This window comes from Nothobranchius furzeri, chromosome 12 (assembly GCF_043380555.1).
Source record: "Nothobranchius furzeri strain GRZ-AD chromosome 12, NfurGRZ-RIMD1, whole genome shotgun sequence".
NCBI lineage: Eukaryota > Metazoa > Chordata > Actinopteri > Cyprinodontiformes > Nothobranchiidae > Nothobranchius > Nothobranchius furzeri.
In genome coordinates this window covers 44052038-44069654 of record NC_091752.1, presented here as the reverse complement: position 1 = coordinate 44069654, position 17617 = coordinate 44052038, and the positions used below count along the sequence as shown (strand labels likewise).

Below are 17617 nucleotides of genomic sequence, written 5' to 3'. Positions count from 1 at the left end.
AAAGGTTCTGTTGACCACAGCCGTTCCTATCAGCAGCTATGACGTGCTGCTGACGGCTGCTGTGGAAAGCCGGGGTTACCCCGGGTTTCCACAGCAGCCGTCAGCAGCACGTTACTGCAGCCAAGGGCGTCAGTTTGTTTTCAGAACTGCTGGGGACAATAACCATACACTTGAGTGGGGTTTAAAAATTGCTGGGGACAATAAAGTAGGCTAGCACAGGGGTCGGCGGCTCTGGAGCCGCATGCGGCTCTTCCATCCATCTGATGCGGCTCTGTGTTTGTAAAATAATGAATGGATATTTAAATAAAATGCTTTATATTTTACTGCATTAATTTTACATCTGTATGCCAATTCTAAATGTAAAGATTGTCTGCGTAAACCTGAACAGGTCCAACCTGGTCTTACTGTGAGACCGGGTTGACGCGTCACGCTTGTGCGTAATCATAGGCGCTTTATTAGCTGAAGACGTTGTGAGATTCTGGGATTCTCCTCAGACGGCTCCTGGATGTGTCGCCACATTGGAGACGGGAACAAGCGCTATTCAGCCAAAGTTTCATCATCAGGGAACATTTTCTAAGTGACAAGTCTCTCTGAGAGACCGGGTTTGGAAAACACTCGCTTCAGTGGGAGGAACCTTCCCACATGCGCTCTGGGTGGCTCTGGGGTTAATCAAGTTTAATTGTTTCTCTTTGCAACAATCTTCACAAGAAGGCAAAACAGTTAAACGGCAGGTTACATATATTTCCATTTGACTGTTTATTTTGACAGATGAACTCAAGGATGTTGCTTGGTTTGAAAGAATTACCCCCACGCACACTGATGCACATGGATGAGCTGACATTTTAATCGTTAACGCACATCGCGGAGGTAAAAGATTCCCATCAGAACATCAGAGCTTTATACTGGACACTGTGTTCAGCGCGGCTCGGAGCGCCCACGGTGGACAGTGAGCTGAAGATCTGAGGGGTTCGCAGCGCAGCGCAGAACCATGGTGCATGCAATGATTTCCTCCCACTGAAGCGGTCTGGAAACCCGGTCTCTCTGAGGGATGTGTCACTTGGAAAAATGTTCTTTTTATGAAATTATGAAACTGGCTGAACAGCGCTTGTTCCCGTCTCTAATATGGAGACGCATGATGCGTAGAGACATTTGATCACGCACAAAGTTCGTGTGGAGCAGAAGCGGTCGGGCCACGGCAGGTGAAATGTTCCTAGCCTACATGAAGTGAAACTGTTTAATTGTAACATTAATATGTTACTGGACACGCTGGTCTGGTTGGTTAGACCAGTGTTTGAAGTGGAAAACACACACACACACACACACACACACCAATTAAAATATATGCTGATAGCATGGACTAGAAGACAGGTGATGGTTTACGTATTTAAATGATGATCAGGCTGCTGTAAAATGTAATCTCCATCCACATCCAGACAGAATCATCCTCTATTCTGTCTCTATTTGCTCTGCTCTTGTCTGGGCTGATCAGCTGATGGTGCGCCTAACTAGCGGCTGATGCACATTTTACGCATTTGGAGAGGTGGGCTGGATGCTGTGCGTTTACTGGAAGATGGTTAACGCACGGGTGTAGACTACATATTAATGACAAATGAATGAAAATTAAATTGTGAGTTTTTACTTCATATTTTATAAATAAAAATGACGGGGGAAAACATTTATGACGTCTTTTTAAACTAAATTTTCTAGCGCGACCTGCCTGCTTCACTTAAGTCACTGCTTATTAAGGTCCGTCCAGAATTACTGTGGGAAACGGGTAATAATGGCTCTTTGATGGGAACAGGTTGCCGACCCCTGGATAAGATCTGAGCTGGTAAAACAAAAATCCTCATCAGCAGGCGTTTTTGAAAGTGGGGGGGACACAGCTGCCAATCACAAATTTTGCCGGGGACATGTCCCCGGCGTCCCCGGTTAAAATGACGCCTATGACTGCAGCAGCACGTCTAGCTGCTGCTTGGCCCTTCCCACGAGACGCGACGCAGCAGAGGAGCAGCTGTCACCGACAGGGCACGAAGTCACACGAGTGACTTCGTCAGTAAACACAACAACAAGCAGGAGAAAACTACAACATGGCTCCAAAATGTTTGTGTTTTTATATTCTGTCCGTTTTATAATCGCCAATACGGACCTGAAAAACAAAGGAGACCGCTAGCTAGGTGATAACTTCTCACGGGCCGCACAGTTAGTAACCTTTTTTAAAGTAAAGCGACCGGAAGGCAGTACGTTCTTTATTCTGAAAATCTCGGGAGCTTCTCTCCATTTCCGCGTCCGATTTCCTGTCTTTCCTTCCCCAAAAAATGTCGAACTTGACCCGTTTCAGAGGCGTCGCGCGTAGGAAATAGAACCGGCGCGTAAAGGCCGCGACATGCTGCTCCTGAGACGCGGCCGACTCGCGCTGCTGACGGCTGCTGACGGCTCCTGTGGAAAAGGTTCTGTTGACCACAGCCGTTCCTATCAGCAGCTATGACGTGCTGCTGCAGTAACGTGCTGCTGACGGATGCTGTGGAAAGCCGGGGTTACCCCGGGTTTCCACGGGAGCCGTCAGCAGCATGTTACTGCAGCAGCACGTCTTGCTCGCGTAAGCTGCTGCTTGGCCCTTCCCACGAGACGCGAAGCAGCAGGGGAGCAGCTGTCACCGACCGAGCACGAAGTCACACGAGTGACTTCGTCAGTAAACACAACAACAAGCAGGAGAAAACTACAACATGGTTTGTGTTTTATGTTCTGTCCGTTTTATAATCGCCAATACGGACCTGAAAAACAAAGGAGACCGCTAGCTAGGTGATAACTTCTCACGGGGACGCACAGTTAGTAACATTTTTTAAAAGTAAAGCAACCGGAAGGCAGTACGTTCTTTATTCTGAAAATCTCGGTAGCTTCGCTCCATTTCCGCGTCCAATTTCCTGTCTTTCCTTCCCCAAAAATGTCAAACTTGACCCGTTTCAGAGGCGTCGCGCATAGAAAATAGAACCGGCGCGTAAAGGCCGCGACGTGCTGCTCCTGAGACGCGGCCGACTCGCGCTGCTGACGGCTCCAGTGGAAAAGGTTCTGTTGACCACAGCGGTTCCTATCAGCAGCTATAACGTGCTGCTGCAGTAACGTGCTGCTGACGGCTCCCGTGGAAAGCTGGGGTTAGACTCCCGGGTGAGAGTCATACGCACTAACCAGTCAGCCAAAGGGACATCCCCTTGGCCAAATAGCCAGGGCGCATGATCAATCGTGCCACTGTGACAGGACGCTCACACTGCCACATCAGTAACGGATATGATTTAAAATGTAGCGAATTACAATTCTTTTTTAAAAACTTATTCAAGTAAAAGTAAAAGTACAGCTTTTAAAAACGACTTAAAAAGTATAAATATACAAAAAAGCTACACAATTACAGTAATGTGAGTAAATGTAATTCGTTACTTTCCACCTCTGCTGTGCACTCACCCTCAGCTAGAGAACGGTAAACTGTCCGAAGTAAGATGGCCGCCGCTTTCGGAGACCCATGAGCCGACCGGAAAGGGAGGAGACTTAGGTAAAGAAGAAGAAAAACTTCCGGTGTAGGACCGCTAACAGAATTAGCTTGTTTTGCTGTGTCAGGTCAATGTTTGAGCCTCTGTGTTAAAAATGTATTCAGCTCAGTCTCTGAGAGAGTTTATCCACGAGCGACTAGCAGCTGCAGCTGAAGAAATATTCACACAGTTTGAAAAAAACATCGTCCGGTACGACGAAGAGATCAATCGTCAGCGCAGACTGCTGGAAATCTGCTGGCAACCACACATCAATTTACACAGAATAGGTATGAAACACCAGCGGGACTGATGTGGGTTTACTGGGGAGATCTGTTTGTTTCTGAAAGGCTTCGTTTATTTATATATATTTTTTTCACAGTTGTGTTCTGTTATTGTAGAAAGGTCCTCTCCAGTTAGCGGACCTTAATTTCCTGGTTCTTCCAGGAGAGGAAGACGGTAACACTCAGTTCCTGATACACTTCCACCAATAACCATTATTCATTAGGTTATTTTAAACTGGTTTATTTAGAAAAACTTAGAAAAAAAGGTACAAACGAGACAATGTGACCCTCTGTAGCCACTCATGGTCATCAGTCAAAGGCCTCGAATGCTCCGAGACATTAGTTTTTTATCCTTTGCTTGGCCCTCCCCCTTTGGTGACATGGTGGATCAGTACATGGAAATTTGTTAAGATCCGTGTGTGTAACGACTCTTATCCCATAATGAACAAGATGTGAGAATCATGGGTGTTGCAGAATCTAGTCTGATTGGGTAAGAATGAACACTCCAGCTTACTTTGTGTACAGGTAAATAATGGAAACATGATGTAAGCCATGTTGACTGCTGTCAGGGGTCGCGTTAACTGGGTGTTTTCCGCATTTGATTGTTTATATTGATGGGACATTTTTCAGGGCTGATGGTCATTTTGGCAGACTGGAATTAGCCTGACGCATGCAGATGTGCAGATATTTTAAACGTTATGCACAGAGAACACTGCAGAGGTAACAAAATCAGTCAAGAAAAGATTCCTTTCACAACTTCTGAGCATTCTCTCAGACCTGGGCACCATAGTGGAGCTGTGGAGAGCAGCTCAGAGCACGTCTGTGGGTCGCAGGCCAGTAGCAGAACTGGAACACGGCAGGTAAAATGATCCTACTTCAAGTGAAATCGTTTATTTGTAACATTAATGTGTTGTTGGACACGCTGGTCAGCTTGTTTAGACCAGTTTTTCCCTACATAGGGTCAGGCGTGAAACTGCGCCACAGACGCCTCTGTTGCCTATTTTCTGCTCGATAGATAAGCTAGAGTTAGGCATTTTATTTGGAGAAATTGCTTTCAGGGTACTGCTAGAAGAAGTTAGCTGCAAAGCCAGCAGATACTTGTAAAGAGAGCGTGCACTAGGATATTCGGGCATTCTCATGCACATTTTTTCAAAACATTGGGAGGGTGTTTCTTTTTGGAAATTCAGAAACATCCTACGTCGTACCTTTAATGTCCATCCAGAAATGAAAACCTGGCACAGTGCCTGTGTTGGTGGAGTCATGATTTTGGGTGCTTACTTTTTATTTTTACTTGAATTTAAATATGTTGAAGTACTGCTATGCTTATTCAATATTTTTTTTTAGCAGTGTTACAAACCCTAGGTGTTAGGCGTTGTGGTGGAGGGGTAACATAATAACTGGAGTGAAGAAAAAGGGAGGAGTATAAATAAAAATGTGTTTTATTACCAGAATTAAACCCAAATACTCAGTCCTAGACTGGGAGAAAGAAAATGACTAAGCACAACAAACACTAATAAAACAAAAGGCAACGAAAGGAAAATCAAAACACCTAAGGCAAAAGGCCTCAGGGAAAAAGACACGAGAATAATCTAACAAACAAAAGTGCTGGAGTTGACTAACTAGAAAAACAACAAATCTCTACGGCTATTTACTTTATAGTTTTAATCTAAAGGACAAACGAAAAGCGAGCTCCACAGCTGAAAAAAGGTCTAACGAAAATTCAAGCTGAAGAGCAGACAAATGGAACTCAAAACGAAAACAGCTAATAATTACTCGAGGATTAACACAAAAGAACTATCTATCTTTGTCTCTATAGTCAAAGTTCTTATCCAGCTCTAAACCACAAGTTAACAAAGATCCAACCGAGGAGAGAAAGACGGAGTTAAGCTGCGATTCTCTCCCAGAGAAGTGAAATCTGCCATCTTTTAAACCATCAGCGCTCATTAGAAGATTGCTTGCAGCTGGGGTGCCGAAGACGGGCAAGAGGAGGAAACCAGTCCACCGGAGGACCTGTCCAAGGTCCTGAACAGCAAAGGAAAGAGCAGACTTGGGCCTTCAGGGAGCGGGAGCCCAGGATCCGTAACAAGCAGTGATGAAACGTCTGAGCTCCATTTATTTCCTCTGAGGCCGTAGAGATCTATGTTGTCAATTGTAAACAATTTCTGAAAATACCGATCTAGGGCTGCCGCAAACAACTATTTTAATAGTCGACTAATCGTGTCATTCATAAAAGATTAGCTTATTGCACCAGGATGCTCTTAATATACCATCATTAGCTTCTAGTCTGAAGTGTGATCAGCTATGTGCCATCTAATAATAAAGACAAGATGAAAGCTTATCAGACAACTTTAATTAACTTTGTAACCTGTTAATACAAATGCTACAGTCAGATGGAGGTAGGCACCTAAAACTTAGGCACCAAGACCTTTCATGTTTAGCATGTCTTAAAAAACAATCAGTATACAACAAAACCATTAGATTGTGGTGCTTTTTTTAGTTTAGTTTTTGATTGTTGCCCTAGACACCCCCTCAGAGATTATAACGACATGTATTAGAGCATTAGAAGTTACTTGCCACCTGGCGCCTCCGTCTTTGTCTCAACAGTAGAAAGTTATGCCTCGTGTCCGATATTAATTTCAGAAAGTGTCGTTGCTTTTCAGCTGCCCTCCTCCTCGATGCGCACAGCATAGCTCTAAACGCTATCGTGATGTGGGTGTAAAGAATATACCAAACACCAAGAACAGAAAGAATGCACTGCTGACTGGACTCCATTGTTGTTGTGTTTTGGCGCATTCTCGTCACGCTGTGTGAAGCATTACGCTACCCCGCCTGGCAACTGGAGCCTTTAATGCGATAGAAACGCTTGCCAGAAAACTTCTAGACCCATGCTGGAACGTACCTGTCCATAATACCCAGACCAGGCGATGGAAAAGAGCTATAATGGACCCCCCCCCCCCGACACGTCAGATTGTCGTTTTAAATGAGAATGAGTTCTCAATTGACTCATTTGGTTAACTAAAGGTTTACAAAAAATTAATTCTCGTTTGGGTAAAAACTTTTTGATTGACATCTTATCTCAAGCTGCTGAAGTAAAATCTTATATCAGTTGTTAGCTGATTGGTCTAAAATAACACCCCATGTTCCCACACGTGTAACTAAACCTTTTGTGGAACAGTATATTGTTGAATGATGCATCAAATAGACAATAAATGGACCCTTTGTGGTCTGCTTCTGCAGACCGATAAAGGACGGTTCTAATTGCAGTATGTCAGGTTGTTCTAAAATAAAATGTTTTATTTTATTTTAATTACCTTAAAAGACTCAAAGTCTCTTTTTACACTTTATATTTATTTAATCAGGATCGTTGTCAAGTCGACGCCAGAAACAATGAAACACAACTTGAATATCAGATGAACAACAAGGCTTTATTCAACCGGCATTCATACAAGTTATCAATCATGAACGAAACATTTCTCTTACCGTTGCTTATGGGTGGAGAGCTGAACACCCCAGTTAGAAAACGTAATCCATGAACCTCGTCAGGTAGAATCCAACAAGCAGCTCTAACAGCTCTGAGCTCTGCTCTGCTCCTTATACATTCCCTGATGTGCGTGCAAAGCTGCACACCTCCACCAAGATTACCTTGATTACATCCTCATGATCACATTATGTTCGGCTCTACCATGATTATCCTCATGATAAGTGTGATTGACAAACAGTAGTGATCAATAACTTGTATAAAGCAATTATACAACAGATGACAAGTTCATTTTTATTACATTCCACTCTTGAACTTTTCATCTAATTTATGTAACATCATGGATCCATCACCATTTCCCCATCAAAACCAACGTCATTTATAACATACCTTGTAGTTCCACTTTAATTTTCATCGTAGTCTTTGCATTATTACCCAATTTATTTCTCTTCTTAATCGAATAACATACACAATGTTAGAATGCTGATTATAATTAATGCTGCAATCATAGGTGGAATTAGCACTTTATTAGCGGTACTCGACATGCCTGTAAATATATCCCACCAATGATGAGCGGAAGCCTGTTCAATCAATGTAGCAACATGTTTTATTTCCCCTTGTGCCACAAGAGTAGACACCATGAGCCTGGAAAGGTTGGACCTATGAGAGTCAATCAATTTTGCCACTTCAGTGGAACCATCCAATGCGCATTTGAATTGTTCCAGTGAGAGTGTCCAAGGGGAGTGTAAAACCTCCCATTGTATCTTAGTCAGCCGACTAGATACAGTGTAATTACTCAACCAATAGGTCACGTTATTCCATTCCCACATATGTATACCCTTGAGACAACCTGAAAAGGGAACTGAAGGTACCTGTGGGGAATTGGTCATTGTAGCCACGCATAAGGTGTTAGGACCCACCTGCCAAAACTGTTCCTCTGGGGGTGTGACCGTCCAATCACAGAGTACGACCCTTGAATCAGTGAAACATGGATTGCTATGTCCTTTTACCAATGGGCAGGCTAAACCCTTATCAGTCTCATCACAGTGTTTTACTTCATATGTTCGATTTGTTTTAACATCCCACCACTCTCCACTAACATGGAGATACCAAAACCCTTTAGTGGTTATCACCGGCAGTATCTGATATCTACACACAGTCATTACTGATGTCATATTATACTGATCCCAGTATCCAGTACACATAGATTTATTACAAATCGTCATTTCTGCATGTAGCTGTAGCCATAATGAACTACTGATGTTCCATAATGTTCGCCATGCATGATAGTTATTACTCATTACCTGTATTTGAAACCTATTTCTCTGTGTCTCAGCATGAATAGTCTGCAAGGAACAGACTGTCCAATTACCTATGTGTGACAAATTATGCAATGCATCATAAGTTTCATTCCAAAGCTTTAGATTCCATTTAAATACACTTTTCCACACATCACTTCCTTCTAACTGACTAGATACAGTCGAAGGCATCCATCTTGCAGTCTTGGTGACAGCTTGTGCGGTGTATTCTCCAGTGTTGGACAGCATAGTTCGTGTCACCTCATTGTCTGCTGTGTTAGCCAGACCATACAAAGTTCCAGTTCCTCCTAGCACGGTGTCATACCATGCTCGCCTCCTCCTGTTACAAGGCGGAATAGGAGGGAATTTCACAGTCCATCGCACATATTCGGCTACCCTTATTTGTCCCATTTGTTGACAAGTGTGAACCAGGGGAGCTACAGCTGTCTGCGTAGCTCTAGCTGTGTCGGGCAGCACCCAGAATATGTACAAATAGGCGTGTCCTCCTGTGATTACAGTTCCATTCCTGATCCGGAAATCGCGATCAACCTTCATACTCCAATTTGTGCCATTTTGTATGCAAGTACCATTCCCCTGATGGTATGCACAGATGCGCGCTGCAGAATTAAAGGTTACTGTTGATCCTTGAACCAACACCCCCGGGCTGATCACCCTTCCTCGGATTTTAAGACATCCTCTGCACCGGTACATCTTACCGGTAGATGTTAGGTTTCCCAAGTAGCAAGCGTCATTTGCTCTGCATGTGAATGTGCCTTGAGTGCGGTTGGACATACTGCTAACCAATTCCAGATGGCCCATGACCCCTTCTTCCAACACTTGTCCTTCCGTGAGCCCCCAACAGAAATGTGCCCTCAGTGCGATGACAGCGAGGACATGGAGGACGATGACCAAACATCCGACACCACCAGGTCCGTGGAGCCCATCCATCGCCTCGACAAGGGTTCAATCCTTTTGTAGGGGAAGGGGACCCAGTCAACCACCGTCACTCAGACACCCGCCTATGGGATACATACAAAACTGCAGATAGAATGACAAGCATTAATTTTCTCTCCTGTAACATTTGTTTATCGGAATATTAATCCATTTTTCCTCTCCGGGGAACAATACACTTACCACAGCATCTTTTCCCTGTGCAATAATCTCTCCAGCTCTGGGAGGACCATTGAGCTGCTCCACCCACACTTTTGCCCCCGCAGTAAAGTCTGATGATCCAAACCCAGTTTCACCCCTCTGAGTGATAGTGGTAGGTTTAGTAATCTCTTCAACTTTGGACATTACACACCGTTTGATTACTAACTGAGCTATCTTGTCTCCTTTTTCCAGTACCAACGGTTCTTTACCTGTATGCTGACACACCACACCTATTTCCCCTTGATAGTCTGAGTCTATTACCCCAGCTAAAATGGTTAGACCCCTCAAAGCTAAACCACTTCTTGGACACACATGAGCATAAGTTCCTGGTGGACATTGAATTCCCAATCCTGTTTTTACCACTGTCACTTTATTGGTTACTAAAGTGATGCTTTCCAAGATTTTAAGATCTAATCCCACAGAGCCCGCAGTTGCTCTAACAGGGAGTTCTGCCTCAGAAGTTAGTTTCCACATTCGTATAGGAGGGTCAGTAGAAGTTGTTTCCCTTCCTGCCCTGGCAACCATTAGCATCAGTGGAGTAACTCCATCCCCCACGGGTCTGTTATTTAACTGATGTACTGCCCTAGTCAGATTTTCTCTCCATTTGTCCAAAGAATTAGTAACCGATAGTTTCCTTAGTTTCTCTTTCAGTAACCCATTCATTCTCTCAATGAGTCCACTAGCTTTCGGGTGATATGCTACATGATAGATCCATTCTACCGCGTTGTTCTCTGCCCATTCTTTGATCTTATTTCCAGTGAAATGGGTACCATTATCAGTCTGAACCTGCAAAGGTAGTCCATAATAGGTCTCTATTAATGACAGACATTTCAATGTAGCCTCCTGATTGGCGTTATGACACGGATGCACCACCAGTACCCCTGACACCGTATCCACGGCTGTGCATGCATACTTACAGTTTTTACTTTTTGGCAATGGTCCAATGAAATCAATCTGCCAACACTGTCCCGCTTGTTTACCTCGATGTATCTGTCCCTGTATATGTCGAGGGATTCTCTTTTTCTGATGTTGACAAGGTTCACAATCTTCTATGGCAGTTTTAATATCATCAATGATGAGATCTATTCCTCTGTCCCTCGCCCATTTCAATGTTCCCTGCACACCCCAATGTCCAGCAGTAACGTGAGCCCATTTGGCTAATCCAGGACTTGATTGTCTTACAGCCTGAATTTTCACTATCTTATCTACAGTCTGATTATGCAGGGATTCAGGATCATTGTTATTAGTATGAGCATCCACATGTAATACTGACACAGGAATATTTTGGCATTTCTCCCAAATGTCCTTCCATAGGTCAGCTCCCCAAACCTCTTTTGAATGTATCTTCCATTGTGTAGCATGCCAAGTTGGCATCCAAGTTAACATTCCTTGGGCTACTGACCAGGAGTCAGTATAAATACTTACTCCCTGCACCCCAGCCGCCATTATTACCATGTGTACTGCTTTCAACTCCGCCCATTGACTACTCTTTCCTGTCCCTGTGAGTTCCATAACTTGTTGTGTACCAGGGTTAAATGCCCCAGCCTTCCATTTCCTGGTTCCTGCCACATATTGACAGGAACCATCAGTGAACCAGGCTCGCTCCTGCTGCTCTGGGGTGAGTTCGCTCCATCTTACCCCCAGTTTCACAGGAGAATCCTGGATTGGTTTTACCTCAAAAGGCACTTCATCCATTTCTGGAACGTCTGCCACTTGCTCGTGGAGCATTGATACTCCTTTTTCTCCTGGTTTCATTCTCTCAGAAACATACCACTTCCATTTTATGATGCTAGCCTCTTGAGCTACCCCTATGCGGTGAGTTGTAGGATTGCTCATGACCCAAGTTAGAATGGGTATATGTGTTCTCATCATTACTTCATGCCCCACAGTTTGGGCTTCTGTTTCCAACAAAGCCCAATAACATGCCAACAACTGTTTTTCAAATGGAGTATATCTCTGTCCTGCATCAGGCAATTTCCTAGACCAAAAACCCAAAGGTTTTCTGCACCTATCTTGTTTTTGCCACAAACTCCAGTTAGCATAATCATTTACTGCAGAAACCTGTAACTCCACTGGTCCTGACAACATCTTCCCCAAAGAAACAGCTTGTTGGATTGCCTCTTTAGCTAGTTCAAATGACTGTTGTTGATCAGGCCCCCATTCAAACTGCTCCTTCTTCCGAGTGCATCTGTACAGAGGCTGCAAGATCTGTCCTAAATGAGGTATGTGGTGTCTCCAGAACCCAAACAACCCAATATACCGCTGAGCATCTGTCTTATTCTGTGGTATTGGGAACCGTGCTATTTTCTCTTTAGCTTTAGTTGTTATTTCTCTTTCCCCTCTATTCCAGATAATTCCCAAGAACTTCACTGACTGTGCAGATCCCTGCACTTTCTCTGGATTTATCTCCCATCCATGATTCTTCATATGTGTTATCAGAAGTGGGAGCAATTGCTCAACCTCTTCTTTAGTGTTTCCCTGAATCATGATGTCATCAATGTAGTGTGATAGCAATATGCCTGATGGGATCTTTAAAGTCGACAGATTTTCAGCCACTATCCTATGACAGATTGTGGGTGAATGCAAATACCCTTGTGGTAATCTGGTGAAGGTGTACTGTCTTCCTTCCCATGTAAAGGCAAACTGTTCCATCTTGTCCTCAGGGATAGGTATGGTAAAGAAAGCATTGGCCAAATCTATCACCGCATACCATGTACCAGAGTGATGCTGCACCCTTTCCACAATCGTGATAACATCCGGAACCGCAGACGTTAAAGGAGGAGTATGTTTATTCAGCGCTCTATAATCCACAGTCATTCTCCATGAACCATCTGATTTCTTCACTGGCCATAAGGGATTATTCCACCGTGTGGTGCATGTTTTCAAAACTCCTGCCTCCAGATATTCTTTAATAGTGTCCGTAATTTCTTTCTGACCCCCAGGCAACCGGTATTGTTTTTGTGATACCACCTGTGTTGCTTCAGGAATGGGAAAAGGTGTCATTTTGACCTTGCCTACCAAAATGGTGTGGATTCTGTTTATACCAAAACAAAATCGACCATGTTTCAGATGAAGAGTCATTCCGGCCAATATATCCATTCCAATAATCCATTCCTTTGCAGGAGCCACTACTACACTGTAATTTCTAATAGGTTGATTTCCTATTTTTAAGGGTAAAGTTACTCCCTTTCCTACTAACATCTGCCCCCCAAGTCCAGTCAAAGGTACAATGTTTCCCTTTATTTTATCAGGATTGCCATGAATTACCGAGGCCTCCGCCCCAGTGTCAACCAATGCCATTACTGTCTGTACTGATTTTTTCCAATAAATCTGTAATTCCACATGTGGTCTGATATCATTTATTGACCACCCTGAGGCACTGGCAACAACCCGAGCTTGACCTTCATCCTATTCATCATCATGTTCCCTTCGGTGCTGTTTTTCCTTTCTACGCTTCACTGCCGCCACCTGATAACACTCATCTGAACTCTCCTCCTCTGAAGATTCCTTGGGAGGGGCGGAAGGTTCAGCAGGCTTCGACGCCACCTCCCTGATCACATTCTGCAACATTCCAACCAATTCTGACACAGACATCCTGTCGTCCTTTTCAGGACAATGTCTGAACTGACAATGGACCTTCAGTCCCATTTGGCTGCATTTCTCCATCAATGCATTAGTGGGCAATCCATCAATCTCCTCAAACGGCACTCCCGCTTGTCGCAGTGCCCTCCACAGATCTGTTCTAGAGGGGCCCATTGCCCCCCCTTTACGACCCCTTGAATGTGGATCAATCCTGGGTTTATTTTCAGTTCTAGCTCCCTCTCTCCTCGTCTCAGACCAATCACCCAGCGTGGTGAGTTCGCCAAGACGATCTTTTATCGCGGCAAAAGTCTGGTCTGCCGCGCCAAACAACAAGCTGGTCACCATGGGTTTATAATGTGGTGGGGCATGTCTGATGAGGTGATCTCTAGTTGCCTTAGAGATGTTACAGTCCACCACTCCAGCTCCCCCGTTTCGAGCCACTTGCTCTCTAATAGTGAGTCTGGTGAGCCGCTGAATGGCATCTCTCACTGTCTGCCATTGCCCTTTAATCTCAGACCAGTCCGCCGTGGTAGGATAGATTACATGACATGCCAGAGCATATGCATCCCCCACATTGAAATCTTCATCAGCTGGCAATGCCCGGACTGTAGCCCGGTATTCAGCATTTATCTGTGCATCAGTACTTAATCCTGAAAATCTCATGGCATCACCGGCATCTATGGCTATATCACACGCGCCATCCTCCATAAGGCGATTAAGCCAGGAGTCAGTTGGTTCGCCTGGGCGCTGTTTCAGCTTCCCATTCATGTGATTTAACTCATCTTGTGAATAATCCTCTAGCGTTGTTAGCAGCCTAGGGGCGGGTTGTGGCTGCTGTTGTAACATCCTTCTTATATTACCCACCTCATCGAGTTCCGGCCGTCCCTGATCATCCACCATATCTACCAGTATTGGTGGAATAATTTGCTGTTCTCGCCGACGCCTAGTAATAGGTCTTTGTTCTGACATCTTTATCCCCTGTAATGATGGATACAAGGGCTGAGGTGGTGGGTCAGGTTTAATCGCCCACTCCTCCTCCTCATCATCCCCCCAAAGATCCCCGTTCCATTTCTCCGGGTTCCAATCTTCACCAACATTCTTTACAAACGCCCGGATCTGAGCAGGACCTGTTCTACGAGGTCGCTTCTTTTCCTTCCTTTGCGCTCGAGACACAAAAGTCAGCGTTTTATCCAAAACATTCTGAGCATGCTTTAGCTCTTTCCCCATCACACACACTCTCTGCTCAAACTCTGAGCATGATTTTTCAACTTCTTCAGCATGGATTTTCTCCTGCGCCGCTCGCTCTCTACAACTGCTCAATTCTAACTCCTGTTTTTTCCATGCTTCTGCAAAAAGCCACATCATATCTCTCACTCCTGCCAGCGGCGCTTTTTCTTTAACTTCTATCCGCGTCAAACGGTCCAGCACCACGGCGGGGCTGACCACTCCATTTAACTCTCCCCACGGCCCAGGGCGTCCACCGCGCTGCCTTAACATATCACCAATGGTTCGGAACTCCTCCGTTTCCCAGCCGGGAATCGGCACGGGAATCGGCGTTCCCTCCCCAGAAGCACTCGGCTCCTTTTTGCTTCTCCAAAAACACTTCATTGTTGCTGGAATAGCTTGACTGATCCTGTTCGTGACGCCAAAAATGTTCTAAAATAAAATGTTTTATTTTATTTTAATTACCTTAAAAGACTCAAAGTCTCTTTTTACACTTTATATTTATTTAATCAGGATCGTTGTCAAGTCGACGCCAGAAACAATGAAACACAACTTGAATATCAGATGAACAACAAGGCTTTATTCAACCGGCATTCATACAAGTTATCAATCATGAACGAAACATTTCTCTTACCGTTGCTTATGGGTGGAGAGCTGAACACCCCAGTTAGAAAACGTAATCCATGAACCTCGTCAGGTAGAATCCAACAAGCAGCTCTAACAGCTCTGAGCTCTGCTCTGCTCCTTATACATTCCCTGATGTGCGTGCAAAGCTGCACACCTCCACCAAGATTACCTTGATTACATCCTCATGATCACATTATGTTCGGCTCTACCATGATTATCCTCATGATAAGTGTGATTGACAAACAGTAGTGATCAATAACTTGTATAAAGCAATTATACAACAGATGACAAGTTCATTTTTATTACACAGGTCCACAAAACATATAACCCTCACCTGTCCGAATATATCATCCATCATCATTTCTTGAAGTGACAAAAATTGGTTGGAAAGATTTGACATATTTGCCTGTTTTCATGTCTGAAGTAAAACTGTTTGTGCTTATTAGTCGGTTTAATGGTTTATTATTTTCCAAAACATCTTTAGATGCATCAGATGATCATATAAAATTGTCACATTATTTTGGTCTGTTTGTATTCCCAGATGTCAGGAAAGATGAGAAGGTTCTGACTGACCAACAGCTCTATAGCCAAGAGAGGACCTCCTGTTTGGACCAGGTAGAGCCAGAACCTTTACAGGAGGGACCAGAAGCTCCAAAGTTGAAAGTGGAGCAGGATGACCCAGAACATTTACAGATTCTAGAAGAGGAGCTCTGCATCAGTCAGGATGAAGAGCAATTTGTACTGAAGCTGGAGAACGTCACCTCCCTTGCGACTGCTGCTGATGAGCAAAGTGACCACGATGAACCAGAATCAAACAGCGACCAGCTTCTTTATTGGTTTCCTGAGGCTGAGATCCAAAACCAAGAGGGAAGGACTCACAACTTCAGTGAGTCGAGTTTAAAGGGTGAAAACTGGATTTGTGTAAACCTTCTCTTCTTTGCTAGCAGAGCAAAACTGGATTTCGTTATTTTCCAAAACAACTTTAGATGTTTCAGACGGATGAATAAATGTGTTTTCTTATTGTCAGATGAATCATCCTTTTCTTTTCTCAGCTTTTCCAGAACTCCCACAGCATCATGTCTGGGAAAAGGAGGAGGTTCTGAGTGACCAGCAGCTCTGTAGCCTGGAGACAACCTTCAGTTTGGACCAGACGGAACCAGACTCCATGTTGACGAATGAGGAACAGCAAGAACACTGCATCAGCCAGCAGGAAGGGCAGTTAATCCTGGAGCAGGAAAATGTAACTTCTCCTTCTGAAGAGTCAAACTGCCATGAACCAGAACCAAACGGGAACCAACCTGTATGTCAGATTTCACCTGGAGCTGAGAACCAAGATCAGGAGGGACGCAGGAATGAAAGCTCAGAATCAAACAGCAATAAAAAACGGACACAAAATAAAACATGTAAACAAAATGAAGATCACATAAACAGCGTAGACAGTCCCAAACTCAAAAGGAAAACTCAGAGTGGCACGGGGTTGTTCCCATGTAAAGTCTGTGGGATGAGTTTTCCTCAGGGTACCAAGTTGACTCTTCACATGAGAACTCACAAATCTGAGAAGTCAAGTCCATGTGAAACCTGTGGTAAATGTTTCCATAACTTGGCTGTTCACATGAGAACTCACACAGGTGAGAAGCCTTTTCCGTGTACCATCTGCAAAAAAACGTTCTCTCACAGAGGTGATTTGATCATTCACATGAGGTCTCACACAGGTGAGAAGCCATATCGATGTGAAACGTGTGGTAAATGTTTCTCCAAGAGTAGTAACTTGACCATTCACATGAGAACTCACACTGGTGAGAAGCCTTATTCATGTAAACTCTGCAGACAACGTTACCCTCGGAGCAGCCAGTTGACTTTGCACATGAGATCTCACACAGTTGAGAAGCCGTATTGTTGTGAAACGTGTGGTAGATGTTTCTCCCAGAGTGGGAGGTTGATTACACACATGAGAACTCACACGGTTGAGAAGCCCTATTCATGTGAAGCTTGTGGTAAAGGTTTCTCTCGAATTAGTATATTGGCTGTGCACATGAGAACGCACACAGGTGAGAAGCCTTTTACATGTGAAACCTGTGGTAAAGGTTTCTCTCGGAGCACTCAACTGGCTGATCATGTGCGAACTCACACGGGTGAGAAGCCGTATCCATGTGAAACTTGTGGCAAATATTTCTCTCAGAGAAGTAACCTGGCTACCCACATGAAAACTCAACACACCTGAGACCTGATCTCCATGTTTGAGCTATAGGAGATTCAGCCTTCATTAACTTTTCATATCAGAATTTACATTTGAGAATTTATTCATTAAAATGTTTTTAATATTTTTCCTAGCAATGAAATTCAACTCCGTACGTGAGAACTCCCAGTTCAGAAGCTGTAAATGTTGAACATTCTCAGACATTGTAAAGGAATAAAAATCCCAGTTCAGAAGATGTCAGTGGTTTATCTGTATTAGAT

At 44.1% G+C, this 17617-nt stretch overlaps 2 protein-coding genes across 3 annotated transcripts; one reads left to right on the top strand and one right to left on the bottom strand.

Annotated features, from left to right (window-relative positions):
• Positions 1-3536: 3536 nt before the first annotated feature.
• Positions 3537-17592, top strand: LOC107397261 (zinc finger protein 239). 2 transcript variants are annotated; one of them, XM_054737165.2, is made up of 3 exons: positions 3537-3805; positions 15702-16064; positions 16213-17592. In XM_054737165.2, the coding sequence occupies exons 1-3, from the start codon at positions 3634-3636 to the stop codon at positions 17379-17381; spliced, it is 1704 nt and encodes a 567-aa protein (XP_054593140.2). In that variant the 5' UTR covers positions 3537-3633; the 3' UTR covers positions 17382-17592. The 2 variants fall into 2 exon arrangements, with proteins under 2 accessions (XP_054593140.2, XP_054593141.2); XM_054737166.2 differs by having other exon boundaries at positions 3538-3805; positions 15702-16046.
• LOC139061995 (uncharacterized) lies at positions 7206-15462 on the bottom strand. The gene is made up of 2 exons (XM_070542027.1): positions 15168-15462; positions 7206-9613 (listed from the first exon to the last, which is right to left on the bottom strand). Exon 2 carries the CDS (start codon positions 9521-9523, stop codon positions 7730-7732), a length of 1794 nt encoding a protein of 597 aa, XP_070398128.1. The 5' UTR covers positions 9524-9613; positions 15168-15462; the 3' UTR covers positions 7206-7729.
• Positions 17593-17617: the final 25 nt, after the last annotated feature.